General features: G+C 37.8%; 1 protein-coding gene across 2 annotated transcripts; it reads left to right on the top strand.

Annotated features, from left to right (window-relative positions):
• Positions 1-1,931: 1,931 nt before the first annotated feature.
• LOC133526782 (trypsin II-P29-like) lies at positions 1,932-11,263 on the top strand. Of its 2 annotated transcripts, none has more exons than XM_061863529.1 (10): positions 1,932-2,895; positions 3,776-3,822; positions 3,923-4,012; positions 4,720-4,828; positions 5,773-5,835; positions 5,980-6,074; positions 6,921-7,097; positions 7,537-7,741; positions 8,062-8,225; positions 10,143-11,263. In XM_061863529.1, the coding sequence occupies exons 1-10, from the start codon at positions 2,862-2,864 to the stop codon at positions 10,299-10,301; spliced, it is 1,143 nt and encodes a 380-aa protein (XP_061719513.1). In that variant the 5' UTR covers positions 1,932-2,861; the 3' UTR covers positions 10,302-11,263. The 2 variants fall into 2 exon arrangements, with proteins under 2 accessions (XP_061719513.1, XP_061719514.1); XM_061863530.1 differs by having other exon boundaries at positions 3,923-3,970.
• Positions 11,264-14,281: the final 3,018 nt, after the last annotated feature.

The raw sequence follows: 14,281 nt of genomic DNA on the forward strand, positions 1-14,281 counted from the left end.
TTTCTTTCGGAGCGATTATCTCCGAATATATTCACTTTATCAAAAAATGTTTCTTGAAAACCCCTATTAGTTTTGAAAAAACCTTTCCAACGATACCCCACACTCTAGGGTTGAAGCGAAAAAAAAATTTCACCCCCACTTTACGTGTAGGGGAGGTACCCTAAAAAAAATTACATTTTTAGATTTTATTGTACGACTTTGTCGGCTTTATTGATTTATATATCCATGCCAAATTTCAGCTTTCTAGCACTAACGACCACGGAGCAAAGCCTCGGACAGACAGACAGACAGACAGACGGACATGGCGAAACTATAAGGGTTCCGTTTTATGCCATTTGGCTACGGAACCCTAAAAACGGCCTTAAAATTTACGGTTTTCGCAATTTTTCCTTTATCTGTGCTATAAGGCGTTGCTTCGTACCAAATTTCAAGATTCTGAGTTCACGGGAAATGTAAGTAGGTTTTGATTCCCTTGCGGGTGTCGGAAATTTGCGGCATAAATGGCTATATCTTTTGATCGCGTTGGCTTAGAAGTTTGATTTTTTCACAGCTCCAAGGGACAGTAGACCTGAGTATTTGATATAAATTCCAGCTTGATATCTCTACGCGTTCCTGAGAAAAAGGTTCTTGACAGACAGACGGATGGACGGACGGACAACAAAGTGATCCTATAAGGGTTACGTTTTTTCCTTTCGAGGTACGAAAGGAAAAACAACCCTAAAAATGTACAAAAACTTAATGCCAAAAGGCATTCTCTACCAATATAAAATAAATAAACGAATAATAATACAAACTTAGATAGATAGGAAACCTCCATAATTCCAAAACAGATATTGCTAATAAACATACGAATAAATGCTCCAGGATTTGAACCCGGGACCTCCTGCTTCTTAGACTGACCCTGTCGACTGTCTGGAGTAGGAGGCCGTTGAGTTAACAAATATAAATAATTCATAAAGAAATACTTGTTGTCGGTTAGCTAATATTGTTAGGTTTTCTTGGACATGATATGGAAGGTTGCCCTCACTAGATGATACGTAAACTTTAACGCAATATTATACAGAGCGTTTATTTAGTCACCTGCAATAATTTACGGGGTGAATATATAGATCATAATAAGCAGCTTTTACTATGGGACCTACCCCGAAATCGCGAAAAAAAATTGTCTACTTATTTCATAAATTTTGGTTCTCTGACCTTGAAATTTTCTATGGGAGAGTAATTTTATTTCGCGATTTTAGGGTTGGTCCCATAGCAAAAGTTGTTCAGTGTGACCTATAAATTCAGTTTGTAAACTATTGCAGGTGACTAAATAAACAAGCTGTATGCACCCAGTAAATTATTGCAGATGACTAAATAAACAAGCTGTATTCACCCAGTAAATTATTGCAGGTGACTAAATAAACAAGCTGTATTCACCCAGTAAATTATTGCAGGTGACTAAATAAACAAGCTGTATTCACCCAGTAAATTATTGCAGGTGACTAAATAAACAAGCTGTATTCACCCCGTAAATTATTGCAGGTGACTAAATATACAAGCTGTATTCACCCCGTAAATTATTGCAGGTCACTAAATAAACAAGCTGTATTCACCCCGTAAATTATTGCAGGTGACTAAATAAACATCCTGTATTACACGGTCAATAAACTTTAGTTTATTTATTTTTGACACAATATTTTTTTTTTTTTTTTTTTTATAACGATAGGCAAGCGTTTGACCACGATCTCACCTGATGGTAAGTGATGATGCGGTCTACGGTGGAGCACGCTTACCTATGAGATACCTATTTACCCTAGCCTTGAAGAGACCCAGATTGTACTCATGCGGAAACACAGACTCGGGCAGGGCATTCCACTCCTTGGCAGTTCGCATAAGAAATGTTGAAGCAAAACGCTTCGTGCGTATATGTACGTCACGTATGAAGCCAGTTAGTAAAAGATCCGCTCTGGCTTTGATTATATATTAAATAAATGAAATAAAATATAATAAATATTTGATCGACAATGAAAACAATGAATAAATGAAAGAGACAAAAAAGAGACATTAGCCTAGTATTAACGAAATTTCAAATGATTATTTTCCTTATAATTTTTAGGTTGACATGACATCATACAACTAAAATATTAGCAAGAAATAAACAACAAACTATATTATTATTGTCGAAAGCCGGTGTTGCACGAATTATTCAGTTGTCGACCTCACATGCACAGATTAAATAAGTCACTAGACCTCCAACAGACACACCACTCTCAAAAATTATACTTCTAAAAAATTCCTTCCTTCAAATTTCCTTCAAAGCGACAATACAAACTGGTAGAATGATATCTGATTATAAGATATAACAAGATTCGTGGATATCATTAAACCTCTAAAAAAATATGTAATCGTTCAGTTTTCAATGTCATCTTTCTGATACCTACCCATGTGTCAAGGCATTTTAGAAAAAGGTCGCTTCAGTGGACAAAAAAGTTAACGACTCTAGTAATATTAACATTGCGATGTCTACAGGAAAGAAGCGAACAAGTTAAGCATACTACAAAATGTATATGACTCATATGAATCATTGCTCTCCATAGCTTTTAAAAAAAGATAGGATGTTTATTTTTTACAAATTAAGGAACGGAATGAAACTTATGGATGTATGTTTGAGAATGGCGTGTCTACTACCTATAATAAATAATAATAATCTATGCCGCAAGTCCTTTATCAGTTCCCAGTATATAACAATAGGTATTAAGAGAAGAATAACAACATTAAAGTCCAATTAACATCATTAAGTATTTCGCATTCAAACCATTTCAACGTATTGTTTTAGTAAAAAATTGTAACTAGTTTCATTTTTAAATATTTAACTTGAAATGTGGAACGTTTGTGTTTTGTTTATGCTCCCAGGTATGTACAGTCGAGTTTAGAATTGCTAAACACTTTTATGTACAGTTAAATGACCCAATTATAGTCCATTAAGTACTGCAACTAAGTATGATCCATAAGTTATAATATGTACGTAGGTAATTAAATCAATGCCATTCTTTTTTTTATAAATAATTCGGGCAACAACGATTTTGAAATTTGTGGCTGATACTGTATCACTGCCACAAATTTTAACATAAATTTCTCGATAAAATGACATTATTGCCGCAAATGTCAAAATCGATTATGCTACCCAGATTTTTAGCACTTGCGGCAGGAACGCAGTCGGTAGTAATGTCACGCTACAATACTGCAGCAATAATGCTGATGCAGTTTGAACCCAAACGGTACCTTAACACATTCACTGCCAGACAAAAAACGGCGCACTACCCCAGAAACCGGTGGTCTATAGCTGCGTATAAAGGTTGTCCGGCATCTGAACAAAGTTCACGAGCGCCCACCAGGTGGGTTCCTGGCAGTGAATGTGTTAACCTCTCGACAGCAGTTCCTCCAGTTGACTGTAAGGGGAATGCGTCTAACCGTGGTGGAATGGAAACATATTTTTTTTTCAACCAAGGAAGATCACAAATATCGACTGCTCTTAATGACAGCCACCTTCGGAATGCTCACCCGCAGATATTTTTTTTCACTTAGCAGGGCGATAGTTCTGAATTCAAATACATAATTGTAGCCAGTTATCTTCAATAAGACTGTGAAGGTTGGAAATCGGGTAAATTATGATGACACCTTTATTTCACTTGTTATTGCAATAAAACACTTTCGACGCCGACTGTATTCGCAATCGCAATGCATTTGTTTCTATCGGAAATGTATAAGTAATTAATGGTAATAATTATTGCAGCGGTATCGAGTGCGGTGAATATATCATTTGGAAACAGGAATAAACGGGTAAATTATGATTTAATTGTGTTTAAAATCGTTTTATCAATGTTTGGGCTTTGTATTGATGTTTAAGCGCTATAATTTTGTGTGTTTGTGTGTGTTGCAGCAAGATTACTGGAGTTGGGGACTGGTTGAGGATAATGAGCCAAAAAATGTAAGATTGGCTACAACTACTACTACTTCTCTTAATTTTTATGTACGTACTCGTATTTATTATATTTTTAAGAGCTTATGCTAATGGAAGCAGCTTCTAAAATTAGTGTGATAAGGACAACGCCAGCCGGCCTAGCCAAGGTGACAAACGTTATCTCTACGACAACGAAACACTTTGTGTCTCTCTATCTCTTCCATATAAGTGCGACCGTGACAGTTGCGTTTGGACCGCTACGGAGCGTAAGCGATCTGCATGTTGGCTACGCGACCTGGTTAGGCGAAAAATCCTCCGTAAAAATTTAAACAAAAGATGTTTCGTACTCGACAGTTTCCTCCTCCAAAACTTAACCAAATGTAACGACAGTATGAGATCTAAATGGTAATAAAATTATCTGCGTCGGACTGTTTTGCTTTTTAGGCTAATTGATGTCAGTTTTTAATATCATGCTTCTCTTTGCGGCCTAGTAAATTAGGCCGTTTTTGCGAATATTTGAAGAGCACTAGCGCCTTAAGAAACAAAAATATCTAAAAGCAAAACAGTCCGACACATATATGAATAATAATAGTCTATATTGAAAAAAAAAAAACATTGATCTAGCTTCAAAACCACGTTTGTGTGGAGAAATGACCACTCCTGTTGCCTCTTAATTATCTGCTCCATTGTCTAAGGAAAAATAATGGATAAAATTGTATGGCCCCTAAATAACTTTACGTGTAATCTTTATAAATATAAATAAATGTTTATGTCAGAGCCAACTGCTGTCCACCACTCCAGCCGACGATGAAGCGGCTGCGTGTCAACCGTACACCTCAGCTATGCCTAATTTCTACCAGCCAGGTCGGCGGATAAGCGAGACCAGTGAGTACATAAGTCTATGTCTACGTCTATGTCAGAGACACCGGCTGTCTACCACTCCGCGGACGATAAAGCCGCATGTCTACCATACACCTCAGCTAGACCTGATTTATAGCAGCCAGGACGGTGAATCAGTGAATCGTTCCTAGAGACCTCGGATCTCCAAGTGATCTCTCCGACACCCTACTCAACATCAAATGTTAAATAGGATTCCTTGAGGCGTAGAGCTGGTTGGACTGGCGTACCCCCTCATCTCCTTCACGAAATATAGATGCCAGTCGTCGAGTTGCGGAAACCTGCCAATGCTATAGTCATGCCTAGCTCAAGCCTTTTTTATATTCTTCAAATACCTTAAAATTGTATTATTCAGTAAGCGTCTACTAAAATACACTTTATAACAAGTTTTAAGTACGTCTCCAAATTATTGAACTTTTTAAATCAGTCAGAGTCAGAGTATTAGTAATCTGTGAATCAGTGTAGGTTATTGAGCTCGAACTCAAGAAGTTTACTAAATCCCATGTCACTGTTTCGCTGTATATCTGTCTGTCTGATAACTCTTCACACGTAAACCGCTGAACCGATTTAGAAAACAATGATTATGGAGTATTTTAAAGCCCGGAGGATATGGGTTAATTTTTACCAATTATCATTCTACGCAGACGAAGATGCGGTTAAAAACTTGTTTTAATATAAAAATAGCATGTTCAATACGAAACATTTTCAAAGCGCTGTCAATTTAAAAAAGTGTAAAAACGGAATGGACAGCTCTAATGAAAACCGTTAGTAGATACTTTATGAGAAGCTATTTTTGTAGCACTGAGATTTTCCAAGTCTTTGACAACAATTTTTCACAATTTGCATTATCTTTAGGACACTTCTATAGCTAATATTAAACTGCACAAAAAGGTCTATTTAAGCAATAATGGTTAAATTTGTTATATTTTCAGAATGCTACGAATATGCTTGGCAAATGCAAGACCAAGATGAGAGAGATCAAAGGGAAAAGGCATGTAAGTTATTCTGCTTGTCACTCGTCCCTGTGGCAAAGCCAAAGTTGTTTTTTTACGTTTAGCATCTTTAATTTTCCATAACCTTAATAAATCTTTCATAAAATAGCTTTTCTTATGAAAAAGACTTGATGAAAATGTTTTCAGGTTTGGCCTACAGGAGACAAAAGGCTGGTTTACGGTCGTTTCGGAACCTAGTCGTCGGTGGCCGACGAGCTCTTGCTGGGGAATACCCTCACATGGTGAGTTCTAATCTTATTTCTATACAAAACAACACACAAAAAACAAATGTCATACGAATAGAAAAATGTATTGAAAAGTCGCGTGACTATTTCTATCCATTATTAAAGTTTCGATTGGAGTTTTCTATCAACCATTGTCATCTTGGCTAGTTTCCCTGACCATACGGTTACGGTACGGTATGGTCTTCTAGTAGTCTCTAAACGTCATCAAATCTCCTGAAAAGTTACTTGTATGAAAAGTTTGACAGATCTCTATAGTATGACTCCTGCCGCCGCCATATTTAACGTTCAATAGTTCGTTCAAATGCTGTGACTTGTGAGTTTAGGTCTTTCTTTGAGCGGAAAGCTGTGCATGCCTGGGCTCGCGGATATGATCATTGCCTATTGAATTTTTATTATTAACGAAAAAGAGTAATTGATGAGTTCGGTCAAAAACACCATCCAGTATGGATTATTAGAAAATAAATTATTAGAACAATTTTATTTTGTACATAAATACTCACAATTTTGTAATGGTGCGGTTTAAACCTATGTTTGTGATTTTTTGTATCGAGCGAAAGCAGTTTAATCAGGTTTCAAATCAATTAAGTTACTAGAGAAAGACCTCAAAATGTGCTATTCGTATTTTTGGTAACCGTGTAATGATCTATAAAAGCGCTCGATTTTTTTTAAACTCTGCTCTGTGGTCTGACCCCACTGTACCTTAATAATGCGTGTAACCCACCATTGAATACTCTCATTTTGAGAAGAACTTATTTGATATGTTTCCAATAGGGACTATCGGAGAAATATTGCTATCAATGATATTTAATATAATACTTGAAAGTTGGCCCACCTATTTTTCAGGGAGCGCTAGGCTGGAGAGCCGTTGAAGGCACCTGGATCTTCAAATGTGGAGGGGCTCTAATCAGCCCCAGATTTGTGCTGACAGCTGCACATTGCACTAAGTCGTCGCGTGATCCCACTGTGGCTGAGGCTGCTCCGAAGATCGTGAGGCTGGGAGCCAGGAATATTCTCGATGTTGTGAGTAGTTGGCTACACGTTGAGCCAAGTTTTCACGCGTTATCACCGTGGCAGACCCTGTTTGACGTGGGACTGAAAATATATCTAAAAAAATAAATATATCTAAATAAATATATCTGAAAATATATCTAGAAATATATCTGATATTATTTTGGAATTTATTTGTTCTGATTGCTTAGATATTTAACATAGTCCTCGCCATGCCAGACGCTGTTGAATCTCGTGAGGCTGGAACACAGGAATATAACAAATATTAACAAAATACTGTAGCTGAATTGTTGAGAGCCTGAGAGCTTTAACTAAGTCATGTAAACCTTAAATTAGGTATAGAAATTATGTACGAGTAAATGAAGGTGCTCGTGTTTTGCATAACTCAAACAAAAATGCCTTCATAAAATTCCATCCTTCATAAAATGGTAAAAACAAATTTTGCTTTCAGCCTGAGCCCCACGACGAGCTAATCACTAGAATCCTCGTCCACCCCTCCTACTCTGCCCCTCGCAAGTACAACGACATAGCCCTACTGCGGTTGTCCAGAGACGTCGAGTTCACCAGATACATACAGCCAGCTTGCTTGTGGACCTCGGTCAATACAAGCGCCATTTTCGGTGCAACTGTTACCGGTTGGGGAGTAGTGGTTTCAGGTATTTACAACAATACAGTTACAATAACCATTATGCTATTCTATTACATCCACATCCTCGCAAGTACAATGGATGAATGGATGCATGGAGTATAATGGATTAATGAATGGATGGATGGAAATAAATGGATGGATGGAAGTGAATGGATAGATAGAAGTGAATGGATGAATGGAAGTGAATGGATGGAAGTGGAATGGATGGATGTCCCTATTATGGCTGTCCAGAGAAGTCGAATTCTCTCAACTTTTGTATTTAACAACAGTACACAAGTATTTTCCTCCCTCTCAACAAATTATGTTCAACATATTAACCATGTTTAGGTGGTCGCGATTCATCCCCGAACCTTCAAACGGCGGAGGTGGACATCATAGAGTCCACCACCTGCGACGGTCTGCTCCGCCATTACTGCAACCGAAATTGGTGCGGGCTAGACCAGACGCAGGTCTGCGCCGGTAAAATTGAGGGAGGAGTTGACACTTGCCAGGTACTGTACTGTTATAAATAGGTACAATCTACAAACGGCTGAGGGGGGCATCACTACACTGTACTAGGCAACGATGTACACAGATTCAAACCAGCGATTCGGAAGGCCAAGACGGTGCACGGGTTTTTTACGTTAATATTTATATAATTATGACGTTTACTTGACACTTACACCGTCTGAGCTATCAAAATCGCTGCCAACTTATCTTGAACTGACTCCACGTATAGACATACTTATATACATGAAATACACCTATGATTCGGGAACAATCTGTGCTCATCACACAAATAAATGCCCTTACCGGGATTCTAACCCAGGACCATTGGTTTCATAAGCAGGATGAGGATTATAAACATTGCTTGGTTTGATCTAAGTTCATCTCTTTCTCAGTGTAAAAGCAGCCCTATGCCACAATGTTTCAATTTCAATTTCAATTTATTTATTTCCTTTAATACATTTTTAACTTTACAGTATATAATTCGTAAGAGTAGGAAATGATTCCTCCGTACTAGTAAGAACTGTATGACGGCAGGATGCACCACCTCTCCCAGAACACATTTAATCTATCTAAGTCTAGACACAATATACACAGTCAGTATCTCCGCAGTACTAGTTAGATATATTTATATAAAGATAAAGAGAATATAGTATATATACAGTACGCCTAGTGTAACTTTGATCGACATCATAACGTGACGAACGCGTTTGCGTTAAGTCTCATTTTGTATAGGATTTTGAGTTTCCAAAACGTCCCGCTTGGCGCGCTCTTTCGAAATCCAATACAAAATGAGACTAAACGCAAACGCGTACGTCACGTTTGGAAATCGAATTTATTTACACTAGGGGTACAGGTTGCAAATTAAACAAATGGTATGGGAAATTCAAATAAGTGTTTATATATGCGCGCGCGCGTGTGTGTGTGTGTGTGTGTGTGTGTTGTGTTGTTATTTTTTTACTATAAAAACCAATATTTACTGGCTTACACAAACCCCAAACTTTGGAGTATGTTTAAATGAGAATACGAACGGAAACCATTTAATTAGGTTAAATGTTTCAACAAGGCCGAAAACCGATTAAAAAGCATTGAATGTCTCGCCATTTCGAGGCACGTGAGCGATTTAACGCACTAAAAGGTTCTTACAACTTGCAAAATATATTGGACTTACGTCGTTTTTAAGGACAGTATTAAACGTTTATCTCTCTACCTGGATTTCATTTTATTTAATGCCGTCCGTTTGTTTTTGATGTAAATTTTTCGGATAAAAATATTACGATAAATCCTGGCGATCATGCAAAGCGCGGATTGTGGAGTTTATTATTTTATCCAATTGATCGGCGAATACGGTATGCATTTGAGGTTTTCATGTGAAAAATTGCATCTGATATTTATTAATCAGCATACGCCGGGTTTTGGGTACGGGTATGTGTTACATTAGCTAAAACAGAAACTATTTTAACATTTCTATTTTAAATTCATCATTTGGTAACTATTGATGATGTTGAACTAGGATGAAACACCGTGGGATTAAGTGTGATTGTAAATAATGAATTAAGTATTTATTGTTATATTAATAATGATGAAATTGATAATTCAATGTATATATATATACCTACCGCATTTTTTGACATTTAGATTTTATTCTAGAAAGTTTCTAGACTAGTATTTTTATACAATTTTGGTGTTTGACGATCCTTTTGTGTATGTAATTCAATGTTTTTTTTTTGGGAACAATAATAACTGCATCAATAAATTGCTCTGATATTTAGATTAAGATGATATTTGTAAAATTGGACGATTTAAGTGCTTGTTGCTAGGCCTATTTGAATAAAGAATATATTGACTTTTTTGAATTGACTTTTATTTTACGATAAACAAAATTATCAAATCAGTGTAGGTATCAATTTATTCTTTTCCAGGGGGATTCCGGCGGGCCGTTGCAAGTGCGAGCTGGTTCATTGACCTCGGTGATCGGCGTGACGTCATTCGGCTTCGGCTGCGCGCGCGTCGGAGCTCCGGGCGTGTATACTAGGGTCGCTGCATATAGCGATTGGATCGAACGTCACGTATGGGGATAAGGTGATTGATTCCAAATAAACAATTTATTATGGTTTGATCTCAAAATTCAAAAAAATATTCTGCAAGTAGACCTCAACGGCTCATTTACAAGTCAATACAACATTTACATATGGGAGGGGGGGGTATCGAGTTAATACTAGTATATAGTCATGTCACTATTTGACATGACATCTGGTTTTGATATTACCTCGGCGGTCATCTAATCTTGGTGGTAAGCGCGCATCTGACGCACGAGTTTTCCTTATTTTCGCTTGCACTAATTACCGTGATTCATCTTCAATGCCGTATCAAAACAGTAACAAATTGTATTCTTAAATTAAATTCGAATTGGGCTCAAGGTTTGCTAAATTTAGGGGTAGGGTTGGCAGTGACGTTTGAGAAAAAGACTGTGGGGTAACATCGTCGATCACCTGTCATTATATTATCCCTTACTGAACTGCTGAAAACTGATATAAATTTCGTGATTTCTTGCGTGAGAATACGGTGATAAGGTTTAATGTGTCGTGTGTCTTTGGTGTGTCTGTGCTATTTTCTGATTTTTTTTTACTTTTTTACAATATTTAATCGTATGGCATAAATATAAAAATAGGCAATTATTTACATTAAAATTATTCGTTAGTAATTTAATCGTCAACGTTCAGGATACTGATCCAAGCAGCTGCGTCGGGTGTGAGATGCAGTAGATCCTCGTACTAGATTATTTTTACTGATGACGTAAAATGGACAGAGTCAATTAAATCCAAGTATTTCGAAGTTGTATTAGTCTCCACACGTTTGAAATCATATTCGAATTTAAATTTCTTTCACGTTCGCAGCAAAATCTAATTTTGCTAATTGTTTTTAAGCAGCGAAGTACCCTTGTACGAGCTGGTGAGATCAATGATAGTATTTTTGGAGAATAAATTTGTTAGAAATTAGTTTGATATCGAAGTAAATTTTTTTTTATACCTAAATAACGTTATTATGTAATAAACATTTTTCATATATTAATGATTTTATTCGTCAACCGGTCCATTCAGAACCTCCTTGTGCATAATTGTATTATTCTACAGTACCCATTACTTTGGGAAACAGAATAGATACCTAAGTATATCATTTTTTAATTTAAAAATATTTTGTACTTCAGATACAATCTCACATAAATGTTCAATGTACATTGTGTAGCGGTGCGCGGCGCACGGTGCGGCGTGCGGGGTGGCTGACGGAGCGGCGAGTGCAAGTGGCTGCCGCTGTCGTCCAAAACAGTTTCGTTCAAGCCTATACATTATGATCGTACCGCTCGGAACCATACTTTGTGAGATGAATACTAAGCCAGAACTTGTGTTGTATATAAGGTGCATGGGGTAACTTTGAACGCGAGGTAATTTGTAAGGTAATAGCAGCAGGAATACGTGAGGAATTCCTAGTAAAGGTAGGTGTACACCAAGGGTCAGCTCTGAGTCTACTTCTCTTTAATCCTGTCATAGTTGTGTAGACCGCGCTCGATCTACCCTCATTCGTGCGCGTCGGCTGCGTTCGCTTTCAACTTCGGGTCCACACTTGTTGCGTCGAAATATCGGGAGCTCAATAAAAACAATATAAAATCTTCTTTTTCTTCGGGGTCTTCTGTCACAGGTATTTTATACTTACTAGAAGACTCCAACCTTTACAATTGAACCCTGTATTATTAACAAATAAAACATTTTTCATTTCCATTTTTCATTTTCATTTTCATAAAAGGTAATCACGGTTTATATCCCAGTCGATATAAGTGTAGAGAAATGAAGATGCTGAGATGGGCCGGAGGTGTCACCCTCGCCGACAGGATGAGGAACAAGCATATCACTGAAAGTTTTAAGATCCGCCCTATAGAAGAAAAACTATCCGAAACACGTCTTAGGTGGTACAGACATGGAATAAGAAGGCCTGAAGAGCATGTGACCCGACAAGTCCTTGACATATGTCCCCACCGGTCCGAGGAATTACGGCAGACTCCCCTTGACTTGGATTTCTGTCATCAACAGTGACAGCCCATGTAAATGACTCAACGACCCAGAACTGACGTGTCTGGCGACTAAGGACGAGGAGAGCCGACCCCAAGTGAAATGGGATAAGGTTAAGCAGAGAAGAAGAAGAAAGCGGGGTAATTTGGGAAAACGCTATTATCCCAGAAATGTTTCATACATTGAAAAAAAGAAGAAAGCAAGAAAGGTAATTTATTGGATACAGCACACATACGCACTTTAAGAACAAATTAAATTACTTTATATGAAAATATTTTAATTTGTATATATTTTAACAAATGTCATATACAAAAGACATAATGACCAAGGTCGCCTATTTTTGTTCACAATACACTGGAAAATGAAAGACAAATAATAGAAAAGAAACTTTTACGCTACTGCAACGCTTACCAAGGCATCTTGCTTGTTGCTACACCAGAAAGTGCTTCTGGTGTATAGGTAATACCTATATATATGTTGCATTATCTATGAAAAGGGACCTTATTGTCGATGGCGCTTACGCCGCACTGCGTAGCGCAGCGTTGTATTTGTATCGGAGCATCGTTAATAACAGCGGAAGCGCCATCGACAATAAGGTGTGCGAATCGTTGACGATCCCAAACTCACAAGCGGTATTGAACCTTTAAGTCTAAGGAGAGACTTTGCCTCCTTGTGTGTGTTCTACCGCTTGTACAATGGGCTGTGCTCTGAGGAATTGTTTGACATGATGCCAACGGCCGCTTTCTATCACCGCACCGCTCGCCGTCGGCAGGGAGTTCATCCTCACACCTTAGAACCTAAATGGTCGCGTACTGTGCGGTTCAAGAGGAATTTCCTCCCGCGGACGCTCCGGCTGTGGAATGAGCTCCCTTCCGAGGTTTTCCCGAGGGTCTACAGTATGGGGTTCTTCAAAAAAGGAGTGTTCAGGTTTTTAAAGGGTCGGCAACGCGCATGTAACACCTCTGGAGTTGCAGGCGTCCATAGACTGCGGTGACTGCTTACCATCAGGCGGGCCGTATGCTTGTTTGCCACCGTCGTGGTATTAAAAAAAAAAAAAGGTTCCTTTTCATAGACAATGCCACATAATGTAATTCATAGTTTAATTACCCCTCATTCGAAGTTCTCCAATGTATTTTACACCGCGCAAGTAACAGGTAGGTAGGTACTTAATTACCTACTTACTATTATAAACATTATAGATAAGTGTAACCACTATATTCGTACAGATATTGGTTTTACCATGATATGAAAGTAACTACTAGTTTTTGTACTGGGCCGGTAAAATCCTGACAACACGTTTATCAACGTCATCGACGTAAAAACACCTACTACACTAAACTAGTTGCTACTTGACAGACTACCTCCAACAGATAATGCATCATGATTAATGAAGGCAGTGGTTCACATATAATACATAGTTCGTACTCATACTCATACTCATATATTTATAATATTATGACATATTATTACAGTTGTAAGTTACATTTTTATTACAGTTATGATTTAAGTTTACAGGTTTACAGTTACAGGTTAGATTATTACTACAGTTTCTGGTATTGTCAATAGTTAAATATGTCAGTTGATTGTACAATAGTGAGCATTATATAATATAAATTAAATATGATATATTGACATATTGTTTCGATGGATATAAATTATCATAATAAGTAATACCGGTTGGTTATTTAGTCACCTGCAAAAATTAACGAGCTGAATTTATAGATCATACACAGCAACTTTTACTATGGGACAAACTCCGAAATCGCGATATTTTTTTTAATAGTATTGATTGGCAGCGCCATCTCTCTCGCTAGCTCGGTATCACCTGATTTGATCCAGTTAGAAGGTATGAACCATACTGTTCTACCTTAGGGGTGGCTAGGGGGCGCCGTAAGCCTTCAGTAAGAAATGCATATACTTGAAAAATTCGATCAATGCTGCCCTGACCCCGGTGGCCGAGTGCCTCAGGCACCTGCCGCGATAGCAGAGGACGCTGG

The sequence above is a fragment of the Cydia pomonella genome, chromosome 17 (genome assembly GCF_033807575.1).
Source record: "Cydia pomonella isolate Wapato2018A chromosome 17, ilCydPomo1, whole genome shotgun sequence".
In the NCBI taxonomy this organism is placed as follows: Eukaryota; Metazoa; Arthropoda; class Insecta; order Lepidoptera; family Tortricidae; genus Cydia; species Cydia pomonella.

Bases quoted from the DNA above. Each gene is read 5' to 3' on its own strand.
- LOC133526782 (XM_061863529.1), top strand. From the start codon at position 2,862: ATGTGGAACGTTTGTGTTTTGTTTATGCTCCCAG. The intron at 2,896-3,775 runs GTATGTACAGTC...TAATTATTGCAG, and splicing joins TGTTTTGTTTATGCTCCCAG to CGGTATCGAGTGCGGTGAAT. The intron at 7,098-7,536 runs GTGAGTAGTTGG...TTTTGCTTTCAG, and splicing joins CCAGGAATATTCTCGATGTT to CCTGAGCCCCACGACGAGCT.